Below are 25,830 nucleotides of genomic sequence, written 5' to 3' on the forward strand. Positions count from 1 at the left end.
GGGAAGTATCCGTCGAGAGACTTTGCAAGCTCATCTAAGTGCGTGGCAATTGCTTGCTTCAGTTCCGCGGGTACAGAAATGTCTCAGATTCCAGATACATCTTCGATCTTACTTACACAGTCGTCCAGCAGGGGAAAGTTTGCAAAGTTATCGTTCTCTGTTTGTCGTTTCCATAACTGTAGCTTTTTTTGAAAAGCCTTCAGGTTTTCTTCCGCTTCGATGATGTTGACTCCACCGCCTGCATCTGTTGATTGAGATGATTGAGAGCTGCGAAGATATCAGCCATGTACGCTAAAATGACAATGAATTCAGAATTTTTGAAGCAATCCGCATGACAATGTTGGTGCTCTTGCAAAAACAGGGCTAATTCCACACGCACGGCAAAAACACGATTCAGCACCTGTCCCCGGGATAACCACCGAACGTTAGAATGATACAGAAGTACCTCGAATTCAGAGCCCATTTCTTTACACAGCTCACTGAAGATGCGGTGCCTCAGAGCACTATTTCGCACATAGTTCACGCATTCCACTACAATTTTTAATACTTCAGCCAGTTTTGGAGGCAAGGTTTTTGTTGCCAACGCATGCCTGTGCAGAATACAATGCGTAACAATGATGTTTGGTGCATCGGCTTTCACTAGCGCACCAAAACCAGACTTTCTTCCCAGCATGACTGGAGCTCCGTCCGAACAAACTGCAGAAACCATATCCCACGAAAGATTGTGGTCTTTGAAAAAGTCATCCACAAGTTTCTTCACATCGGCTGCCTTAGTTGTTATTGTAAGAGGCTTACAAAATAAAAAAAAATCTTCCTTTATCACGTCGTCTTTCACATAGCGCACGAATACAGCAAGCTGGCTTAGATTGGAAACGTCTGTGGTCTCGTCGAGTTGAAGGCTGAATTTTGCCGGGCTTGAAATCAGATTTGCAACTACTTGAGTCAAGATGTCTTTGCTCATTTCCTCTATTCTGTCGCTGATGGTGTCATTTGAAAGAGGAATTTGGGATAACTTAACTTCAGCCTCTTTTCCCAGCATGTTATTCGCCATCTTCAACACAGCTGGTTTTATGAGTGTTTCACCAATGGTGTGTGGTTTGCCCTGCTTTGCGATCAGGTAAGCAACTTCGTACGATGCTTTGAGGATTGGTTTGTTGATGGGTACAAAGCCAAGAACAGGTAGTGTAGCCTTTTCATCGACTCTGGCTCTCTTCACCTTGAATTCAGTGAGCGTTGTTTTCTTGTATTTTCCATCTCCATGCAGCTTAAGGAAGTGTTCTCTTAGTTTTGCCGGTGCAAGACTAGAATTGCTCAACTTGGCATTGCAAATCATGCAGTTAGGACGCTGACTCCCATCACGTTCCGTTATACATGTGAATCCATATTGTACATATTCGTCCGACCACTTTCTCATTTTGCTTGACATAGTTAGTATGAAGGGATTAAAATATTAAGAAAGAAATCACACGACGTACCATCACGACAGTCACAAGTCGACTACTGAGCGCACCAAATTCCCTGCAGCACATATAGGCCAAGCGATGTAGCGTGATCACCTGCAGTCAATGATGGCCAAACGGAGCGTGTCATCACGAATCATATGAGTTGGATATGTGTCTTGACCTCCGCCGAACCCCTGAGACTGACTCACGAACCCTTGGGGTTCGATCGAACCCAGGTTAAGAACCACTGCACTAGATGAAGAATCACAGTTGCTATTTGCTTTAACACATGCAGGCAAGCAATACTGTTGGGTGGTGCTACCCCAGGGCATGGCCAACAGCCCCACCCAATTCCGTACAGCCCTTGATGCAGTACTGCAAGGCTGGGCCCCGCCCACTGCTTTAACCCAGTTGTTGCAGTATGTTGATCACCTACTTCTGGCCTGTGAGTCAGAACAAGACTGTTTAGATGCCACCCTATGTCTCCTGTTGTTTTTTGCAGCAAATGGCTGCAAAGCAGCTGAAGATAATATGCAATATTGTCAGGAGAAACTCACTTTTTTTGGGCCATTGCATATCCCAGGGGGCCAAACATTTGTCCCCAGATAGAGTGGTAGCAATATGAGACACTCATGTCCAAGCCACTCCAAGATAACTCTGTGCTTTTCTGGGAGTGGTAGGATACTGTAGGGAGTGGATACGAGGGTCGTCCAGCCTCCTACAGACCCTGACACCAGGTCCATACCAAATACCTGTCTGCAGACCAACCACCAAGTATGAGGTTGCCTTGCTCACCCCACACAACCTCACTAGACTGGGATGTTACGTTTTGAGTAGTGACGAGACTCATCAGTTACATCTCAGTGAGACACCGCACAATTGTGTTGCATTAATGAACTCAGAGCTAGGAGGTCTACAAAATGTCTGTGAGACACCAATAAGTAATCCAGATTTTGAGCTTTTTGTAGATGGTTCCAGATTCCACCATGAAGGCACCTACAAGACAAGATACGCGGTAGTCACGATGCACGAGGTACTCATCCAAGCCTACTCCCACCTTCTTGTTCTGCCCAAGAAGCATAGCTGGAGGCACTCGCGGAGGCTTATAACATGCCAAAAGGGAAAATGGCCAACATTTACACTGACACTAGGTAGGCTTTTGGCATCGCCCACAATTATGGGCCCATAAAAGACTGCTACCAACAGTTTTTTACAATATGGTAGCTTTCATCCACCAGCACTCAAGAGGGGGATACCTATCGGTCAGTACCTTAGGGCCAGAAGGAACTGCTCCGATGAACACACTTTCAAATTAGAATGTGATGCCCTCTTCCATAAATTTTTGGCAAGAGGCTACCCCAAAAAAATACTACACCGAGCTTATGCCAGAGCTAAGGCCACTCCCAGAGAGGAACTGCTCTATGGCAGAAATACTAATGTTGAGGAAAGATCTGGAGGTTCCAATATTAGGTGTATTGGCAATTTTGACACTTGCTCCACTCAGATCTCTAAGATTTTAAAGAAGCATTGGGCTATTTTGCGGTCTGACCCTGACTTAGTGGACGCCATTTCGGACATTCCGAATGTGACCTTTCGACGCGGTAGGAACCTCCGTGAATTTCTCACGCGGAGTCATTACTCTAGACCACTCATCCCTCGCGACACATGGCTCTCAGCTCCTGCGGTGGGCTCCTTCCCTTGTGGCAGGTGCTCCTTCTGCACATATATGCCCAAGACCAAGTGTTTTACTAACCCCCTAAATGGTTGTCAATTTACCATCAGACACTTTATTAACTGTCAAACCACTGGTGTTGTATATGACGCCAGATGCCCTTGCCCCAAACTGTATGTTGGCAAGACTACTCAGCAACTCAGGAGACGAATCTCCAGACATGTCAGTAGTATCAACATGAAAGAGGATACTTCCATCTCTAGACATGTGAGATCTTTTCATGGGAGCGACTCCAAGGTCCTTCAATTTTGGGGCATTACGCAATTAAAACTCGGACCTAGGGCCGGTAACTTGGACAGAAGACTACTGCAGGAGGAGGCACGATGGATACATAGGCTCAGTTCTCTGAGTCCTAATGGCCTAAATGAGGGGTTCACCTTCATGGCTTTCTTGTAGGTGGCACTGTACCCTCTCCTCTTGGTATCATTAACCTTTATTGCTGAATTAATTTTCTCTGCTGAACACACTTTTTCTTATTATACCTCTGTCGTTTTGACAGTTATGTGACACACTGATTACTATTGCTGTTTTGATGTGTACTTGGCTATACCTTGTTATTGCTTGGTGAGCATGTATATTACTATTGATGTTGTTATCGATCTTACAGACGACTCGTTCTGATCCCTGCTCTCTCTTACTATTCGTTTTTGTCTACCAAACTTGACTAGAATGGATGTATTGTGCAAGATCAATATATTGCTATGCACTCGCTTATGCCGACTCTGCATGTTGTGCTGTGTGACTGGTAATTGTTCTCCCTGCGGCTGCATGACACGTATATTGTGCTGTATGCAATTGCTGTCATCTTGTATTGAGGCTCTCTACGTTCTCCGCTTGTTTGGATTTAGGTTATCCCAATTGGGTGCCGTTCTGCACTCCTTATTGGCTGCCCATGTTGTCAATCTCCCCGCATACAGAATTTTCTGAATGACTATCACCCACTGTGACTGATGGGCGTTTGCGCTCAGCCTCCGTGGTGATTGGATGCCTGATCCTGGTGTTCTATTGGCCTGTTGTCATGCCATTCTCCTTGGCGTGGGGGCTTGTCATTTGCGGCCATCTGATTGGCTTTGAGGAGAATCGCTGCCGTCAAACGTCATGCAGACGTAGGCACCAGAGTCTATATAGAGAGCAGTTTTTCAAACGCGCGCTCATTAGCCCCGTATTATCCCCTGAGGACGCTGCTTCTGCAGCGAAACATGTCGGGGGGGCTATCGCCATTTTAATATATCACTGACGGTCCAGTTATTTGCCTCTACTCGGGGGAACTGTTTCCATGTACGGCAGTCTGCAGCTGCCGAATCAGTCTCTCTTACTGCGTCCAGTGTTGTACTGGATGCATGCACACTGACTCTTGTGCTACATACTGGCCGTCTTTTGATACAATTTTAACCCTTCAGTGTCGTGTGTCTGTTTGATACATTAATAAAAGTTATGTTTTAACTGCCTTTACTGACATTTTCGACTAATTGACTGGTGGCTGGGAAATTGGGACTCTGTGCCTAGGCACATTTCTCTTTATTGTTTAATTATCCCTGCCAGCCACTAGGGGGTCCCTTTTTCTGCTTTTTCATCCGGCGTAGTAGGAACTTTGTTGGATCCTTGGGTAAGCCAATTAAAAACACAAGAGCAGTAGCCAAAGTATTACAGGCCCTGTTAGAACCCAGCTAGGTAGCCAAAATAAAGGTGCAAGCCCATACCAAGGAGACCTCGCCCGAGGCAGTAGGCAATAGAAGGCAATAGAAGGGCTGATAAGGCTGCCAAAGCAGCTGCAATGCTGCCCCTGGACGGTGAAGTAGGGGTTAGCACATTCACCCACCTGCCAGAGACAGGAGTGGACCTCCAGGTATTGAAGGGCCTCCAGTAGGACCTTGGCCCCTATGAAATCCTGTTTGGAAGTGTCCCCAAGACAGGCTTGTACTTCCCTCACCAGTTAGAGGCAATGCATGGGGACCTTACCCAATATGTCAGGGCCCTACAGAAGCATATACAAGAAGTGAGTAAACATGTATTTTCTTCCATTCCAGACCTTAACTCCACAGACGGTACACACAATGCAACCCGGACATTGGGTCGTCCTCAAAAGACACGTAAGGAAAAACCTCCAGCTAAGGTTTGATGGGCCCTACCGTGTCCAGCTGACCATGGCCACTTCAGTAAAGCTCAAGTGAAAAACCAACATGGGTCCACGCCAGCCACGGCAAGCAGGTGCAGGAGCCTGGACCGTTGTACTCCCCTGATTGACGACACCCTGTGCCTCACCGTAAATGAACATTTGAAAGTCGAATGGGACAATAAGTGGACCAATGTTAGTGTTCCCCTTCCAATAGTGAGATGTTTTTGACCATTGGTGGGTGGCCAATATTACCAAAAGAGCGAAGCCAAGGATGACGGATATAGGCAAGGGACCCCAGGAAATTGGAAAAGGGTCAATGTTACGGCACGTAAGTTGAGGGATACTACAAGTTGTAAATTGAAAATTAGCTGCTGTTTGGGCCTGTATGCGCCTGATTTTTCTTTAACACTTGTAGGTTTAGCAGTTAAAAACGCACAGAATATAGAAAAGCTTGCTGAATTGTTTGGTAATGTAATGGAATGTATGTTTGATGCTTTCAATATATATTGTACAGTTATCCCTAGTAACCAATCAACACACAATAGTATTGAATTATCTCACTGATGCGGAAGGTGCCAGGTAATTGGTCCTACCTGCTGCCACTATTCAGACCTAAAAGGCAATATGAAGGTAAGAGCAGAGATCCAAATAGTAGATAAAATGAGAAGGAAGTGGCTCCAGGAAGACCAAGAAAAACTGGATTCATGATGGGAGGACACTTTCTCATTTAGGAACCCAGCTAACTTGTTTAGTGGGATAGGTGGATGGATCTCTGAATGGATCTCTGGATTACTACATGTCGCAGTCCAGTGAAGTTAATCGCGACCGCAGCATCTGAGCTGTTGACAAAAGGAGGGCGGCCCCCTCCGATAGCTCATTGCCCCCCCACAATGAGATCGGGGGGGCGACGATGGTTGTTATGGCAGCCCAGGGACCTAATGAAGGCCCCCAGGGCTGCCTTCACTCTGCCTCTGTTAAGCCCTGCCTGTGGAAGGGCTTAACAGATGCCTGTAAAAATGACGATATACTGCAATACATTAGTACTGCAGTATATTTTACCAGCGATCTAACGATTGGTGGTTCAAGTCCCCTAGGGGGACTAATACAATGTGTAAAAAGAAGTGATATAAAGTTTTTAGTAGTGCAAAAAAAAAAAAGTAAGAAAAACCCTCCTTCTCCCATTTTTCCTCTAAAGTAATGTACCACATATTGGCATATCTATGGAAAAAAAATCCCATTTTCACTCTGCAACATCGAGTGCACGCTAATTTCTGCAAAACACCTGCAGGGTTAAAATGCCCAATACACCCCTAGGTGAAAACCTTGAGGAGTTTAGTTTCCAAAATGTGGTCACTTCAGGGGGTTTTGCACTGCTTTGGTCCTACAGGGGCTTTGCAAATGCGACATAGCACCCGGAAACCAATCCAGTAAAATCTGCACTCCAAAAGCCAAATGGCACTCCTTCCCTTCTGAGCCCTACTGTGTGGCCAAAAATCAGTTTATTACCACATACGGTGTATTGCGGTACTCGGGAGAAATTGCTTTACAAATGTTGGAGTTCGTTTTTTCCTTTATTTGTTGAAAAAATGAAAAATTTTGAGCTAAAGCTACGTCTTATTGAAGAAAATGGATTGTTTTCATTGCCCAATTCTATGAAACACCTGTGGGGTCAAAATGCTCACTACACCCCTAGATGAATTCCTCAAGGGGTGTAGTTTTCTAATGGAGTCACTTTTTGGGCGTTTTCAGTGTTTTGTCCCCTCAGGGGCTTTACAAATGCGACATGGCCTCCGCAAACCATTCTTGCTAATTTTGAGCACAAAAGCCAAATAGCGCTCTTTCCCTTCTGAGCCCTGCCGTATGACCACATGTGGGGTATTGTTTTACTCGGGAGAAATTGCTTTACAAATTTTGCAGTGCTTTTTTTCCTTTAGTCCTTGTGGAAATGAAAAAAAATTAGCTAAACCTACATTTTCTTTGAAAAAATGTAGATTTTAATTTTGGCGGCTTACTTCCAACATCTTCTGCAATGAACCTGTGGGGACAAAATGCTCACTATACCCCTAGATAATTTCCTTGAGGTGTGTAGTTTCCCAAATGGGGTCACTTTTGGGGGATTTCCACTGTTTTGGCACCACAAGAGCCCTTCAAACCTGACATGGTGCCTAAAATATATTCTAATAAAAAGAAGGCCCCAAAATCCTCCAGGTGCTCCTTTGCTTCTGAGGCCGGTGCTTCAGTCTATAAGCATGCTAGTGCCACATGTGGGATATTTCCTAAATCTGCAGAACCTGGGCAATAAATATGGAGTTGCATTTCTCAGGTAAGACTTTCTGTGTTACAAAAAAAATGAATTAAATATGAATTTCTACAAAAAAAGACATTTGTAAATTTCCCCTCTACTTTGCTATAATTCCTGTGAAACTTTCTAAATGCTGTTTCGAATACTTTGAGGGGTGAAGTTTTTAAAATGGGGTGACTTATTGGGGGTTTCTAATATATAAGGCCCTCAAAGCCACTTCACAACGGAACTGGCCCCTGTAAAAATAGCCTTTTGAAATTTTCTTGAAAATGTGAGAAATTGCTGCTAAAGTTCTAAGCCTTGTAACGTCCTAGAAAAATAAAAGGATGTTCAAAAAACAATGCCAATCTAAAGTAGACATATGGGGGATATTAATTAGCAACAATTTTGTGTGGTATAACTGCCTGTCTTACAAGCAGATACATTCAAATTTAGAAAAATGCTAATTTTTGTAATTTTTCACAAAATTTTGGTGTTTTTCACAATTAAATACTGAATGTATCGAGCAAATTTTGCAGGTAACATAAAGTCCAATGTGTCACGAGAAAGCAAGCTCAGAATCGCTTGGATAGGTAAAAGCATTCCGAAGTTATTACCACATAAATTGAAACAGATTTGAAAAATGAGGCTCTGTCAGGAAGGTCAAAAGTGGCCAAAGAGAGAAGGGGTTAAAGTCATCTACTGTAGCTACTCTGACCAGCTCCTGGGGTACACTATTCCATAGACTCACAGTTCTCACAGTAAAGGTTTGTCGCCTCTGCAGATTGAACCTGAAACAAGTGTCCCCTTGTTTATTGAGGGGGTTTTACATGGAACAGCTTTTCACTATATTTTTTGTATGAGCCATTCATATATTTATATAAGTTAATCATGTCCCCCTTAGTCGTCTCATTTCAAGGCTAAATAGGTTTAATTATTTTAATCTTTCCTCATAACTTCGATTCTCCATGCCCCTTATTAGCTTCGTTGCTATTATTTGTATTTTTTTCCAACTCCAGGGCATCCTTTCTATAAACTGGAGCTCAGAACTGAACTGCATATTCTTGATGAGATGGCACTAATGCTTTGTAAAGTGGTAATATTATATCCCTGTCCTGCGAGTCCATGCCTCTTTTAATACACGACAATATCCTGCTGACCTTTGAAGCAGCTGATTGACATTGCATGCTGTTATTTAGTATATGATTTACTAGTACAACCAGATCCTTCTCAACAAGTGAATCCCCCAGTGTAGCTCCCCCTAGGACATATGATGCATGCAGGTTGTTGGTACCCAGATGCATAACTTTACATTTATCTACATTAAACCTCATTTGCCAAGTGGATCCCCAAACACTTAGTGTGTCCAAATCAGCTTGCAATTTACGAACATCTTCCATAGACTGAACAATACTACATAGTGTAATGCCCATGGCCGCGGGCCGTCAGGCTCACTCACCTCCTTACGCCCGCAGCCATGGAACTGTGTCCCCATCTCCTCCTCAGGAGACGCCAGCGCTCACTTCCGCTTCTTCCGGCCAGGTCCCTTAGTACAAAATTAGCCCATGAGCACCCTGGACTATAAGAGGGGCCCAGCCCCTTCCTGCCTTGCCTGAGCCTTGTTGTCGTTACCCTAGTCCGTCTATGCAAATGGCCTCCTAAGTGTTTCCCGTTCCTGCTACCTGTATCCCGTGCTATCCTGGTATGTGGCTATTACTCGAAGCTCTTCTCTTCCGCAGAACGCAACTACTCGATTGGGGATCGGGAGTTACTGGCCATCAAATTGTCTCTGGAGAAGTGGAGACATCTATTAGAGGGCGCAGTTCATCCCATCTTGATATTTACAAACCACAAGAACCTCACTTATCACCAGATGGCACAACGACTGAATCCCCGTCAGGCCAGGTGGTCGCTGTTCTTTGCTCGGTTCCAGTTTGAGCTCCACTACCGTCTGGCCGACAAGAATGTGAGGGCCGATACCTTGTCCAGGTCGTTCGAGACAGAGGATACTATGGAGTCTCCACAGAATATCATTAACCCATCCTGCATCATCACTGTCAACCCTGCAAGTTAGAGACATTCCCCCGGGGAGGAATTTTGTGCATCCGGCTGACAGAAGAATCCTCCGCTGGGGAGTCAGTTTCAAATTGGCAGGTCACGCGGGTGTCCGTAAGAACCGAGACCTGATTGCTCGTTAGTTCTGGTGGCCCACGCTGCCCAAAGACATCACAGACTTTGTCTCTTCCTGCACACTGTGCGCAGCAAATAAAGTTGCCCACTCCAAACCGGCGGGCCAGCTCCAGCCGCTGCCTGTGCCCGATGCCCCCTGGCACCATATTGCTATGGACTTTGTCACGGACCTGCCTCTCTCTGCTGGTTGCAGTACGGTCTGAGTGGTCGTGGACCGATTCTCCAAGATGACTCATTTAGTTCCACTGACCAGCCTACCGTCCGCTTCTCGACTGACCAATCTCTTCGTCCAACACATCTTAAGTCTGCACGGCTTGCCTCTACATATTGTTTCGGATCGGGGGTTTCAGTTCACCTCAAAGTTCTGGAAAGCCCTCTGCGTACTCCTCGGTGTGAATTTGGACTTTTCCTCTGCCTACCATCCCCAGTCCAATGGTCAAGTCGAGAGAATAAATCAAATTATGGAGAACTATTAACGACACTTTATCTCCAGGCAGCATGATGACTGGGTGCAGCTGCTTCCTTGGGCTGAGTTCTCCTACAACAACCACACTAGTGAGTCCACCACTAAGAGTCCATTCTTCATTGTCTATGGCCAACACCCTTGAATACCTCTTCCTGTTATCACTACGTCCCAGGTGCCTGCAGCTGACTCTGAATTCTGGGACTTTGTACAGATCTGGCAGCAGACCCGATCTTCTATTCTGCTGGCAGTCGACCTCATGAAAAGAAAGGCAGACACAAGGAGACAAGAGCCTCCCCAGATCCTTAGAGGCACTAAGGTCTGGCTGTCCTCTAGGAATATCCTGCTGATGGTGCCATCGAACAAGTTTGCTCCCAAGTTCTTTGGACCCTTCGATATTTTGCAACAAATCAACCCTGTTTCCTACAAGCTTCGGCTGCCTCCTACCCTCAAGATCCCCAACTCCTTCCATGTCTCCTTGCTGAAGCTGGTGATTTTGAACCGCTACTCAAAAACTTCCATTCCACCAGTGGCTCCCAGCGGTTCATCTGAGACTTTTAAGGTTAAGGAGATCCTGGACACCAAGAGAGTGGGTGGAAGAACCTTTTACTTGGTGGATTGGTGGGGCATTGGTCCTGAAGAGAGGTCCTGGGAGCCAGAAGAGAACCTCAATGCCCCTGCCCTCCTGAAGAAGTATGCCTTTCGTTCTGGCTCCAAGAGGAGAGGGCGTAAGAGTGGGGATACTGTCATAGGGTAAACCTATAGTCCTTAATTTTCCCATTAGGCGTCTATGAGGGACGAAGGCATCTTGCCGAAACACGCGTCGGGACTGACGTTCTCTCCATGCAGAGGACTACAATGGGTACGTTACACACTCTATCTTCTAGATACTGTTTCATTTAATTTGCCTTTATCATAGACTGCAGGTACGCTGTGTTCCTTACACCGGACCTCAGCCTCAAGCTCCGTGCTTGTTGATATACTTTACACTGGGTATACTTACTTGTTATGCAAGTTTCCTCTCATTTGTATATATATTTTTTTCTTTACAAATTCACATGCTTAAATATATATAGAGGTTTTAACTACCATCTGATCAGGCTAACTCTACCTAGAAATAGACATATATCTGTATCCTTGACATTGCTATTTACCATTTTCTGTATGTCCTCTGTAATTGTCAGACGTCTTTGTGTTTTTGCTCAGTATGACCTATTTTTTAATGTTATAACATTCAATAAAAATGTATATATTCTTCCAATATATTTGTGTTAATTGTGCCCTACACTTTATAGGTTTACAAGAGGAGAGGGCGTAAGAGCGGGGATACTGTCATGGCCATGGACCCGGGCCGTTAGGCTCACTCACCTCCTGAGGCCCGCAGCCATGGAACTGTGAGTGCTGGTCCCCATCTCCTCCTCAGGAGACACCAGCACTCACTTCCGCTTCTTCCGGCCGGGTCCCGCTCTTAAAGGGCCAGCATGTGCACCTAAAATGAGTACAAAATTAGTCCATGAGCACCCTGGGCTATAAGAGGGGCCCAGCCCTTTCCTGAGCCTTGTTTGTCGTCATCCTAGTCTGTCTACGCAAATGCAATCCTAAGTGTTTTCCAGTTCCCAGTGTCTCTCGTTCCTGCTACCTGTATCCCCGTGCTATCCTGGTCAAGTACCGTGCTGAGCTGAAGTTATGCTGTGCTGAGTACGCCTGTCCTGCTGCGCCACGCCTGGTGCCTGCGTGCTGCCTAGTCCCAGCCGAGCCTGTCTTGCTACTGTCTGAGCTACCACAGGTACACTATACGAACTATAGACTGTGACCTGCGCCCTGTTGGCCATCTGCCATACCGTCAAGGCGGTACGGCCCAATCCAATTACAAACTATACTTTCTAAACCTATAGTCCTTAATTTACCCATTAGACGTCTATGAGGGACAGTGTCAAATGCCTTTGCAAAGTCCAAAAACCCTATATCCACAGCGGCCCCTCTGTCTAGGCTTCTGCTTACTGCGGTCCGCCAGTTGAATACCCCTGATCTGGACCGTAACCGACCACATTTAGATCTGTTATAAGGACTGGTCTCAAACAAATACATTTGTAGAATAGGCAGATTTATTAAGATTTTACAATTATTAAGATCTCTCGGAAGGCAGTAAATCCTGGTAAAAATGTGTAAGTATAAATGGGCATTAACTGATAACAACAATGACATTTTGTGCCTTTTCCTTGTAAAGATGTCTCTATCGTGTTGTCCAGGCATTATCTACAGAGAGCTTTAGTGTCCCTGAACGCCAGCACCCGCATCATACAGTTATCCTGAGTAGTCATCGTTATATACATTTGTGAATGAATATTCGTCCTCATGTCCCTGTTATATAACAATAATATGAAGGGGAAGTAAAAGATTGCAGCCTCACAAAACAACAAGTTAATCCTATCAAGTGCCCTAATCAAACATGGCCGCTCGCAACACTCTCCTATGCAGCGAAATGCTTGACTGACGTCATCAGACTGCGACAACAGTAGAAGCTTGTAGCGGGCGAAGTGGAAACCAGGACCGTAGAGACAATGAACAGCCGCCTGCAGGAGATCCGAGCCCGGCAGAAGCTGCGCAGGAAATTACTGGCTCAGCAAGTAATGCTTATGTGTAGTACGAGAGGGGCGGGGGTCCTGCAGCCTCCGGCACGCAGGGAGTTGTAGTTCTACAGCAGACCACTGCTATACGCACTGGCAGAGGATGAGTGTAATGACCTGTAACATTATCCCCATAATTATAGGAACTTTAAGATGCAGATTTATTTTGCACACAATCCCCACCCTCAAGCACCAGCCATAGTAGCGTCAGTACCATAGCCATGAAAAGGGGGGCCGTTGATGCGTCCCTATGATGTCATCTGATATGAATGGAGGTGCACCTCTCCCACCCCCTAAAATGAATGAACACAAAGTAACCAATGCCCACATTCCTGTCCCTCCACTGGACCACATACTGGTAAAATGGTCTTGGTTAAAATAGCTGTCCATTTTCAGACCGATCCCTCTGATAAAGACCGTATCTGGCCATGTGTAGATGCATCTCTTCTCTAGGAGCCGCTATCCGAGGTTATGTGATTCAATAAGAATGAAGGGGGTCCCACCACTTACCTTGAAGGGGTTGTCCGGTTTCAGCAAAATAATGTAATTGTTGTATAATTAAAAGTTACATAATTTTCCAATATACTATCTCTATTAATTTCTTTCGGTTTTCAAGATCTCTGCTTGTTATTCAGTAGGAACATTCATTGTTTACTTCCAGTGGGTACAATTCTGTCCATGGTCATGTGATGGACACACAGGTGCCGGGATCGTTACAGTATGTGTATAGGTGCTGTGTCTTGTAACGAGCCGTACACCTGTGTGTCCATCACATGACCATGGACAGCATTGCATTCACTGGAAGTAAACTGAGTGTTCCTGCTGAATAACAACAAGCAGAGATCTTGTAAAGTGTTTAGGACTTAATACAGGAAGTATATTGGAAATGTTTATTTTTATTTCTACTAAAAAACTTGCTGTAACCGGACAACCCCTTTATTGGTCTCAGTCGTGACTTGCTTTAGCTGCTCATGCTTGTGTAAACTCATTGGGGGCAATTTATTAAGGCTGGTCTTTTATATGCCAGTCTTCTCCTAAAAAATGTTGGAGAAAGATGCCAATAATAGGTGCATGCTGCTTAATATATTAGGGGCATCTCTGGCTGTCTGCACTGAGCTGGTGTAAATCACCATTGGTGGCGATTTACACCAGTTTTCTGACGTAAATGTATTGGGCCGCTGTGGTTCCTCCTCCTCGTGCTAATCCCTGCCCAACTTTTTTTTTAAAAAGGCATTGGTGGCGAAAAAATAGAAAAGTCGCTAAATTTTTCTGCATAAAGCAAGTTTTTGCACAGATTGTGACTTTTCTACGCAGGAAAGCTAGCTTAGAGGGTTTCATGAATTTCCCTCATTCGCTTCCCTTCTTGGCCCTCTGACCTTTGGGATTATTCAAGTCACGGACCAATAAATGTTTACTGAGTAATGTGACCCCTTTTATGTACAGCATCAGAGTTCTGCAGAGTGAAACCTCTTTTGGCCTCACTCAGGGGTGAGAACTGCTTCGAAATACCCAGGTTTTTTCTGATTTAGGCCTAGTTCACACACGCAATTTCTGCCGTCGAACTGCATCAAAAAACGCTTCTACAAACGCTAGCATTTAGTGTCATTCTGTACGGTCCTATAGAAAAGCCTATTGGAAAAACGCCATACCTAGAGCATGCTGCTTTGGTAAAAAAAACTCAGCTGACCACAAAATTTGCTTTAAAAATGCCACAAACCAAAATTGAGTTGTGTGTAGTGCACTTTATATTTTACTATAGACGTTGGCTATGTTCACACAGTTTTTTGCCGCAGAAACCGCGCCGCAAAACTCGGCAAAAACGGCCCTAATATGCTTCCCATTGATTTCAATGGGAGGCGGGGGCGGTTTTCTCCCGCGAGCGGTAAAACCGCCTCGCAGGAGAAAGAAGGGACATGCCCTATCTTCGGGCGTTTACGCCTCTGACCTCCCATTGACATCAATGGGAGGCAGAGAAAGTGTATTTCGCTGCGTTTTATGCCAGCGGCGCTCAACGGCCGCTGGCGAAAAACGCCGCGAAAATCTGTGTGCAGAAAGAGGAAAATCTGCCTCAACTTCCAAACTGAATTTTGAGGCAGAAGTTCCGCCTGCAAAAAACTTTGTGTGAACATAGCCTAATAAAGGGGTTTTCCCACAAAACGCATGTATCCCCTATTCACAGGATATAGGGTTACATGTGTGTTTGCTGGGGGTCTGACTGCTGGGACCCCCAGCAATGAGAACAGGGGACCAAAAGTCCCTCGACGTTCTGCATGAGAATGGAGAGCTGGTGCGCATGCTTGATAATGCTCTATTCATTTCTATGGAGCTGCCAGAGACGGCAGTCCCGGAATTTCCATATAAATGAATGGCGTGCTGGCCGAGCATGCGCACCAGCTCTCCATTCTCATGGAGCAGTTCAGGGGACTTTCGGTCATTGCTGGGGGTCCCAGCGGTCAGACCTCCAGCGATCACACATGTGTCTCCTATTCTGTGGATATGGGATACATGTGTTTTGTGGGAAAAATCCCTTTAATGTAACATCTGGGCGCAATAAAAAAAAAAAAGAAACGCCGCAAAACGCTGTGTGTGAATCCATCCTCGGGGTACGTCCACAATTATTGGATTTGCAATGGAAAAAATCTGTTTCGGATTTCACCCATTGCATTGAAATCCGCGATGAAAGTATGCAACATAAATTGACATGCGGGGGATTTAAAATCCACAGCAAATGTCAAGTTCTGCACAATTGTTTTTCTGCAGCGTGGGGATGACATTTGTTAAAACCTCATCCACTTTGCCGCTACGGTAATACGCTGCAGATTTTTCACTTGCAATTCCACACGGAAAATGGGCAGCATGTCCGCCCCTTGTGAACATACCATGAGCGTTTCTAGGACATGCTGCTACAATGGTTTTTTCTGGAGAAACAGGTGTCTTATTGCATGTAAAACAAGTGCGCAAAAAAATGTCCCAAAAATGCAGTTATTTTAATGAAACGCACCATGCTCTTGTAAAAGGCAGTATGCGCTATAAATCTACTAGAGAGAAATCTATGCCAGTCTTTATACGCGATGTAGAATATAGACCTGGGTGGACAACCAATTTTTGGTGTGAACGCCACGTTGTCAGATGTACTACTTGAAAGGGTGCAATGAAATGTTGACATAAAATACATTCATATAACTTATCAATGCGCAAAGCTCCAGCCGGCGATCAGCTAAAACCCCATACAATCAACTGATCATTAATAGGAGAAGCTGTGGGTGGCCACAGATTTTCTATGATCTGGCAAATAGTGGAGACCTCCCTATATGACATCCATATTTTCTAATAGAGCATATGCAATGGGTTGTCCTAATGGTAAAATAAAAGGTTTTCCACCTTCTGACAACTAATGACCTATCCACCAAATAGGTCATCAGTACATGATCTGTGGGGGGCCGACACCCATACTCAGCACAGATCTACTCCGCACAGATCAGCTGGTTTGGTGCTTCCGTGCACCGGACGTACATGCCGGAAGCAGCTGGCTCTGGCCACGGAATAGCAGCCGAACTGCAGTACTGCAGCTCTGCTCCTATTCAAGTGAATAGGAGCGGATCTGCAGTTCTGCAGCATGACCGCTATACTATGTACACAGACAACTGCTTCAGGCTCCGTACATAGCATTATCTGCCATAACATCCGGTGCCCACAGGCCACCGGGGTGGCTGATCGGTGCGGGGTCCGGGTGTCGGACCCGCACCGTTGATCTACTGATTACCTATCCGGTGGATAGGTCATCAGATGTCAGAAGGTGGAAAACCCCTCTAAAGGGGTTTTCCCACAAGGGACATTTATGACATATCCACAGGATATTTCAAAGAAGTAGTAGGACAACAGCACACGTCTTCAAATCATCAAGGTGGTTTTATTGTCAAGATATCCACAAACGACAGGCAACGTTTCGACCCATAGTGAGTGAGGGGTCTTTGTCAAGTCTAACATCATGTCTAAAAACATTGTTATAAATAGGTGAATACAAGTAATCACATGGTCCGTTTCAACCAGTGAAAATCGTGAACCCGGTCTCCCAGGTGAAGCATACATTAGTCTTAATGACACTCTACAATTTGTTATATCAAATACTCTATTGTGTTAAATCGCCTACATGAAGGCGATTTAACACAATAGAGTATTTGATAATATTATCACTTTGTGATCTATATTATGAACTAGGGGCAGTAACAACCTGACCTTTTTCCCTTTTTGTTGCTGATTCTTCGGAGACCTGGTCACACGTGACTTATCGTCACCTAGTGAAGGCGTCCTTAACAACCGAATTGAGTTTGGCCTAAGTTGCTTAGATATATTGCTACATTTCGATGGATTCTCGCCATGATTGAGGATATTACTATAGCTATATATATCCGATTGTGATTCTTTTTGTCCAAATGCTGGTTTCTATTTGTGCTGCAGAGACGACTGATTGCGGAGCATGCGCAGTAGCGCTTTAGGATCGTAACTGGAACCTGGAGTGTGGTGAACTTCCCTCCTTTGTTTTTCTGTTATAACAATAGCGATTGACATATTGATGTTGTATTGAAGATGTATTGTATGTTGCATTTTTACACTTTTTTGAGGATTATATAACAAATTGTAGAGTGTCATTAAGACTAATGTATGTTTCACCTGGGAGACCGGGTTCACGATTTTCACTGGTTGAAACGGACCATGTGATTACTTGTATTCACCTATTTATAACGATGTTTTTAGACATGATGTTAGGCTTGACAAAGACCCCTCACTCACTATGAGTCGAAACGTTGCCTGTCGTTTGTGGATGTCTTGACAATAAAACCACCTTGATGATTTGAAGACGTGTGCTGTTGTCCTACTACTTCTTTGAAATTGACATCATGTCGGAGTGGGTTTGCCTGGCTTGACAGCGTGCACCGCATCATACTCTGGATCAGTGCTGCTTCAAAAATCCTTTTTCTCTTGATATCCACAGGATATGTCATAAATGTCAGATTGATGCAGGTCCCATCTGGTCCCGTGCAGGGGTCCCTGCGCCTATCTCTAGAACGGGGCCCCTAAACTCCGTTCTACCTCTTTGTGTGTCGGCTGATTTCCGACCATCAAGGTGAAAACAGCTGAGCTATTCTGTTTTCGTAAGTCCCATAGAACTGAATGGTAGTTATGGAAACAGCATAGCTCGCATGCTACGCTGCTTCTGTATCTGCTATTCACTACTGTGGGAGTTACGGAAACAGCGTAGCTAAACAAGCTACGCTATTTTTGTAAATCCCGACCATAAAGTCAGGAAGTGGCTGGGAGTCAGTGATGGCAGACAAAGCTAGAACGGGGTGTAGGGGGCCCCGTTCTACAGATAGGTGTGGGGCCCGCATCTATCTGACATTTATGACATATCCTGTGGATATGTCATAAATGTCCCTCGTGGGAAAACTCCTTTAAGGCCTTGTTCACATTTTGCAGGCATTTTTTTAAGCCAGAATTTGATCCAGGAGGGCAGACCAATAAGGCCTTCCTTTTATATATTCATACTGTTTACGTTCCCTTTCTGGTTTTGGCTGTTTAAATTACATTCAAAATCGACACCGTGTGAACAAGGCCTGAAGAGGTTGTCCAAGATTAGTAAAACCCAGCAGCTCATCCATATTCCTTTGCTACAGTTTTTTAATACTGTATGTAGAAACTCCAGGTACTCTTTTACGCTTTTTTTGTACTTGTAGCAATATTATTTGTAGTGGACCTTATATAGCAAAGTTCTATAATAAGGTGTCAATAGATTATCTTGTATTTCTACAGCTGGGAGCAGAAAGTGCTGACAATATCGGAGCTGTACTAAACAGTAAAGATGAGCAAAGGGAAATCGCAGAAGCCAGAGAAATGTGTCGGTAAGTATATGTAAACTATAGTCTCATGGAGCCTTTTACTCTGCTTCTATGGATTGTCAAAGGGGTTGTCCGGGTACGGGGTGATTTTTCATACTGATGACCTAGCCACAGAATAGGTCCTCAGTATATGATCGTGATGGGGGGGGGGGGGGGGTGACATACGAATCCCATACCAATCAGCTGTTCCGGCTGCCTCCGGGTACTGGATGTCTGTGCCGGAAGCAGATGGCTCCGTTCACAGAATGGCAGCCGTACTGTAGCTCTGCTCCTATTCATGTGAATAAGAACATCTGCAGCACGGCCACTATGCAGTGTACGGAGCCATCTGCTTCCGACACAGGCCACTGTATAGCATCCGGCGCCTGGAAGCAGCCAAAACAGGTGATCGGTGCAGGGTCCGGGTGTCAGCCCCCCCACTCATCATATACTGATGACCTATCCTGTGGACATGTCATCAGTATGAAAAATGCGTCCTGCACTCGGACAACACCTTTTAAAGGCTATGAACACCTTTGAAAGGCAAATTTAATTTCTTTTTTCAATAAAAAGGTGCATCTGTTTGGCGCAACTTTACAAATGCTTTTTATTAAAAGTGAGTTTTACTTTTTTTTAGATACAGGTGCTCTGTATTCTCTATACAGAGCAGCTGTATCTACGCTATTCGCTGAATCCACGGACCTGACTGGTTCAGTGACAGCGGGTCCTGCGTGTCTCTGACATGCAGGATCCACCTGTAAACTATCACATCTAAGTTCACGCTGGGCCGGGAAGAGGAGAATGGTATGACGCTGATTGGATATTTTTCTGTATGACGCTGTCCAATCGGCGTCATGCAATTCTCCTCTTTGCATCCCAGCGTAATCTCACCTTTAATCCCGAAATCACGCTGTGTTGCTGGGCTGGGAAGAGGAGTCCCTTTAACCCCTTAATGACCGGGCATGTTTGTACCTTAATGACCAAGCCAGATTTGTCAAATCTGGTATGTCTGACTTTATCAGAGAATAACTCTGTGAAAGTTTTGAATATCCAAGTAATTCTGACATTGTTTTTTCGTCACATGTTGTACTTTATTTTAGTGGTAAAAGTAGACTGATACGATTTGCGGAAATTAATTAAAAAATAGAAAAATGGAAGAAATTTTGTAAAAATTACCATTTTCCCCTATTTTTAACTGCAATATGTCACATATGTACACAAATACTGTACAATTTTTTTAATTAAATATATATTTCTATCTCTTTACTCTATTTTGGCAGCACTTTTGAAAAAATAAAAGACATTTTCAGCAATTTAGAGGACTTACAAATTGAATAATCATTTTATAAATTTTGAAGTACATTTTGTTTTCCTGCACCAAGCCAGGTTTTCAGAGGCTCATAGGTGTCAGAATGGTGGAAACCCCCACAAATGACCCCATTTAGAAAACTAGACCCCTTAAGGTATTTACCTAAGGGTATAGTAAGTATTTTGACCCCACAGTTTTTTGCTAAATTGAATACATAGCAGGTGAAAAAAATAATAATTTCACTTTTTTTCATAAAAGTATCAGTTTGAAGACCAATTTCTTTGTAAAGCGACCATGAGAATGAAGAAACACACCACAAAATCTATCACCCTGTTTCTCCTGTTTTCAAAAATACCAACATTGTGGCCCTAATGCGCTGCCTGGACACACGGCAGGACCCAAAAGGGAGGGAGCACCCGGAGGCTTTCAGGACTCATATTTTGCTTGAAAATGTTTTAGGCCCCACTGTACATTTGGAGAGGCTTTGAGCTGCCAGAACGATAGAAACTCCCCATAAACGACCCCATTTAGAAAACTAGACCCCATAAGGTATTTATTTAGGGGTATAGTAATTATTTTGACCCCACAGTTCTTTGCTAAATTTAATGCATATCAGGTGAAAAAAATAATAATTTCACTTTTTTCATAAAAGTATTTGTTTGAAGACCGATTTCTTTGTAAAGCGACCATGAAAATGAAGAAACACACCCCAAAATCTATCACCCTCTTTCTCCTGTTTTCAAAAATACCCACATTGTGGCCCTAATGCGTTGTTTGGACACACGACAGGGCCCCAAAGGAAGGGAACACCCGGAGGCTTTCAGGACTCATATTTTGCTTGAAAATGTTTTAGGCCCCACTGTACATTTGGAGAAGCTTTGAGCTGCCAGAACGATAGAAACTCCCCATAAACTACCCCATTTCGAAAACTAGACCCCTTAAGGTATTTATCTAGGGGTATAGTTAGCATTTTGACCACACAGGTTTTTCGCTAAATATATTGAAATTAGTCTGTAAGAATTAAAATGTACTTTTTTTCTGAAACAACATAGAAATTTTTATTATTTACAAGGAATAACGAAGAAAATGCACCCCAACATTTGTAAAGCAATGTCTCCCGATTACGACAATACCCCATATGTGGTAATAAACTGCTGTTTAGACCCACAGCAGGGCTCAGAAGGGAAGGAGCGCCATTTGGATTTATGATTTTGCTGGAATGGTTTTCGGTGCCATGTCGCATTTGCAATGCACTGGAGGGACCAAAACAGTGGAAACTCACCAAAACTGACCCCATTTTGGAAAAACCTTCAAGGAATTTTTCTAGGGGTATAGTGAGCATTTAGACCCCACGGGTCTTTTGCAGAATTTATTAGAATTAGGGCGCGAAAATTAATATCAAAATTTTTTCCACTAAAATGTTGCATTTTCTCATTTTCACAAGGGATAAAGGAGGAAAAAAACAACCTTTTTTTTATAAAGCAATTTCTCCCGAGTACGGAAATACCCCACATGGGGTCATACGTTTTTTCATTAGAAATGAATTAACCCTTTCAGGACTGATCCATTTTTTGCTTTCATATTTTAGATTTTCACTCCCCGCTTTCCAAGAGCCATAACTTTTTTATTTTTCCATCAATAGAGTGGTGTGAAGGCTTATTTGTTGCGGGACAATCTGTAGTTTTCATTGGTACCATTTTGGGGTACATGCGATTTTTTTTTAATCATTTTTTATTAAATTTTTTTGCAATCCTGAGCAAAAAACAGGAATTCTGACACAGTTTTTTAGTTTTTTACATTTTTACTTTATTCTGCGGGTTGGTACGATTACGGTGATACCAGATGTATATAGGTTTGGTCCTTTTTTTTAGCGTTTGCGCAATAAAATGACTTATTTATAAAAAAAAAAATTTCTGTGTCACCATATTCTGAGAGCCGTAATTTTTTAATTTTTTAGTCAAAAAAGCTGTGTAAGGGCTTGTTTTTTGCGGGACGGATTAGAAGTTTTTATTGGTACTATTTTCGGGTATATGCAACTTTTTGATCACTTTTTATTCTCTATTTTGGGAGGGGTGGTGACCCAAAAAATTGCGATTCTGTCGTAGTTTTTTATTGATTTTTTTGGGGGTGTTCATCGTGCGGGAAAAATAACATTATAGTTTTATAGTTGGGGTCGTAACGACCCCGTGATACCAAATATGTGTACTTTTTTAACGTGTTCATTTTTTTTCTATAATAAAAGTCTTATTATAGGAAAAAAAACATTTAGTGTTTATAGAACTTCTAACTTTTATTTTTACACTTTTTTTAAAACATTTTTATTACTTTTTTTTACTTTTTTAACTTGTCCCACTAGGGGACACTTAGTCTTGCAGCTTTGATCGCTGCTAGAGTACATTACACTACACACGTAGTGTGATGTACTCTAACTGTCATTGTGACGTGACTGTCACACTGACAGGAAGCAGAGGAGGAACGGCCGGAGGCTGTTCCTCCGAGGCTTCCGTGCATGGCAACCCGGAGGTCATTATCTGACCTCCGATTGCCGTGACAAGCATCGGTAGCCCCCACGATCACTTCGTGTGGGCTGCTGATGTGCTTCAAACCACTTAAATGCGGCGACGGCAATCCGTCGCCGCACTTAAGGGGTTAACTGCCGAAATCAGCGGCGATGGTCCGCTGTCCGGCGAGACTGATGTCTCAGCTGTCGGGGACAACTGTCAGCGCGGGTCTGTCACTCTGTGTTTACACAGAGTGACAGTTTGAAATGCGGACGAAAATGCACGTCCTGGTGCGGGAACTAGCAGCCGACCATGACGTTCATTTTCGTCCTTTGTCGTTAAGGGGTTAAGTTTAAAAAATTTAAGAATGCCTGCAACCGTAATATCATCCTCGTTCTTTGATATAATACTTTGTTTAAAGGAACAATAAACATACAACATGCCCAAAAACATTTCACAATATCCCAGCAATTCCTCACTTAGGCCACATGCACAAAATGCGTATTGCGTGCGGATGTTCTGCACAGATTTTCTCGCAACAAATCCGCAGCGTTACACAGTACCAGCAAAGTCAATTAAAGAGGCTCTGTCACCACATTATAAGTGCCCTGTCTCCTACATAAGGAGATGGGCGCTGTAATGTAGGTGACAGTAATGCTTTTTATTTAAAAAAACAATCTTTTTTCACAAAGTTAGGAGCGATTTTGGTTTATGCTAATGAGCTTTCTTAATGCCCAAGTGGGCGTACTTTTACTTTCGACCAAGTGGGCGTTGTACAGAGGAGTGCATGACGCTGACCAATCGGCATCATGCACTTCTCTCCATTCATTTACACTGCACTAGCGATATAGATATATCGCTATGTGCAGCTACATACACAAGCCCTAACATTACTGCAGTGTCCTGATAATGAATACACATGACCATCCAGCCTGGACGTCATGTGTACTCAGAATCCTGACACTTCTGAATCTTTTCTGTGAGATTCCAGCAAGTGAAACCAAATCTCGTTTAGATCCGTAATCTCGCGAGATTTGGTTTCACTTGCCGGAACCTCACAAAAAAGATTCAGAAGTGTCAGGATTCTGAGTACACATGACGTCCAGGCTGGATGGTCATGTGTATTCATTATCAGGACACTAGTAATGTTAGGGCTTGTGTATGAGGCTGTACATAGTGATATATCTATATCGCTAGTGCAGTGTAAATGAATGGAGAGGAGTGCATGATGCCGATTGGTCAGCGTCATGCACTCCTCTGTACAACGCCCACTTGGTCGAAAGTAAAAGTACGCCCACTTGGGCATTAAGAAAGCTCATTAGCATAAACCAAAATCGCTCCTAACTTTGTGAAAAAAAGATTGTTTTTTTAAATAAAAAGCATTACTGTCACCTACATTACAGCGCCCATCTCCTTATGTAGGAGACAGGGCACTTATAATGTGGTGACAGAGTCTATTTAAGTCTCAAGTAATCTCATCTACACGTTGCAGAATTTTTCATCATGTAAATTGACCTGCGGTGCATATTTTAAAATCCCCAGCATGTCAATTTATCTTCCTTTTTTTCATCTCAGAGTTGTATCTGATAAGTTTAGAAAGACGCACCAAAATCTGCAGAATATAATTTGCACCTTTTTCTGCATTAAAATGTACAATCTGCATCTAAGGGTATGTTCACACGGCGTTTTTGGAGCCGTTTTTTATTGTATCAATAGAAAATCTGCTCCAAAAACGGCCGTAAAGAACGCATCAAAGAAACGCTTGATGCTTAAAAAACGGATGAAAATCAGGGGCTGTTTTCCCTTGAAAACAGCTCCGTATTTTACGGCTGTTTTTCGTTTGCCGTGTGAACATATCCTTACAATGCAATTACTTATTGTAAGCACATGACAAAGTGAGTTTTTTTTAATACCAGGGACCGAAAAAAACAACCATGAGAACTTCTAGATGTGAACTACAGGCTAAAAAAAACAGAACAGAGGTTTTTGTGTGAAAAGTACTTCAAAGTAAAAGTGGACGTGTTGCCCATAGCGGCTAATAAGATTCTACCTGTTATTTAGCGAAAGTCCGAAAATGCCTCTACGTTTCATTTGCACTAGTTTTTATAAACAGACCCTCATGTGTTTTTACCCTTTTTAGTATTATGTTCTGTACGTTTTGAGGTACGGTGCACATAAATGATTTGTTCAATTTTGTATGTGAAATAGATATTACTATTTGAGCGAACCAATATATAGTAAGTTGATTATTATTTTTATTTTTTTTATTAAATCTTGTTTTTCCTCTAAAGAGCTTCATATGATACATCTGCGCCTAGTCAGAAGCGAAAACCTCCAGAGGAAGGGGAGGCTGATGAAGAAGTGGTGGAAGAATGCAAGGTAATGTCAGTGTACTTAAAGGGAATGTGTCGCGAATTAAACCTTTTTTTTTTTTAAGTAAGTTACTTATTTCTATTATATTTAAGTTTTTTTATGTTTGGTTTTTTTTTCTTCCACATGGTGGAAAGTACTCAAAATTAAATAATAATTTGACATGTTTTCCTATGTTGGCCACCAGAGGGAGCACTTCCCAGAATTACAGCAAGGGGAATAAGGCAAAGCAACCTGACTCACAGCTGCTGTAAATGTGGGAGGGAATGTGCCAGGAAAAGGGGTCTTCAAATTGCTAAGTAGTGTCCGGCTGCCATTTTGGGAGTGATTGTACAAATGGCAGCTGGCAGAAGCTATAGGACACACCAAAAGGCTAAGGATATGTTCACATGCTTACTAAACAAAGGGAAAACAGCTCCTGATTTTCAGTCATTTTTTAATCAGACTCGCGTTTACGGCCGTTTTTGGAGCTGTTTTTCTTTAGTCAATGAAAAACGGCTCCAAATACGTCCCAAGAAGTGACCTGCACTTCTTTTTGGCAGGCGTCTTTTTACGTGCCGTTTTTTAAAACAGCCACGTAAAAAAACGCCCCGTCGGAACAGAACGCAGTATTTTCCATTGAAACCAATTGGCAGATGTTTTGAGGCGTTCTGCTTCCGATTTTTCAGCCGTTTTTCGGGATGCTTACGGCCCGAAAAATGGCTGAAAACACTGCGTGTGAACATACCCGTAGAATGATGAAAGTGAAGTGAATGACTTTTCAGTAGACAGGTTCACATGGCGTGTATTTGACACGTTTTTTTGGCGCATTTTACGTGTTTTTTAATATTAAAGCCATTTGTAAGGGGAAAAAGTGGGTTTTTCATTTTTTTTACATTTATAATACACTGCAATACTTCTGTATTGCAGTGTATTATGCCTGT

At 43.4% G+C, this 25,830-nt stretch overlaps 2 protein-coding genes across 2 annotated transcripts in view; one reads left to right on the forward strand and one right to left on the reverse strand.

Annotated features, from left to right (window-relative positions):
* Nucleotides 1–199: 199 nt before the first annotated feature.
* LOC142734231 (protein FAM200C-like) lies at nucleotides 200–1,426 on the reverse strand. Its single transcript, XM_075849577.1, has one exon. The coding sequence runs from the start codon at nucleotides 1,424–1,426 to the stop codon at nucleotides 200–202; it is 1,227 nt and encodes a 408-aa protein (XP_075705692.1).
* An 11,293-nt stretch (nucleotides 1,427–12,719) lies between these two features.
* METTL14 (methyltransferase 14, N6-adenosine-methyltransferase non-catalytic subunit) overlaps nucleotides 12,720–25,830 on the forward strand; it is a 45,937-nt gene continuing 32,826 nt past the window's right edge. Inside the window, exons 1-3 of the mRNA XM_075860585.1 lie at nucleotides 12,720–12,851; nucleotides 18,663–18,751; nucleotides 24,829–24,916. Coding sequence (XP_075716700.1) covers nucleotides 12,786–12,851; nucleotides 18,663–18,751; nucleotides 24,829–24,916 — 243 coding nt within the window. The 5' untranslated portion in view covers nucleotides 12,720–12,785. The remainder of the gene's footprint in view (nucleotides 12,852–18,662; nucleotides 18,752–24,828; nucleotides 24,917–25,830) is intronic.

Source organism: Rhinoderma darwinii, chromosome 1, assembly GCF_050947455.1.
Source record: "Rhinoderma darwinii isolate aRhiDar2 chromosome 1, aRhiDar2.hap1, whole genome shotgun sequence".
Lineage (NCBI taxonomy): Eukaryota > Metazoa > Chordata > Amphibia > Anura > Rhinodermatidae > Rhinoderma > Rhinoderma darwinii.

Excerpts from the sequence above, each read along its gene's own strand:
- LOC142734231 (XM_075849577.1), bottom strand. The coding sequence starts at position 1,426 with ATGTCAAGCAAAATGAGAAAGTGGTCGGACGAATATGTACAATATGGA.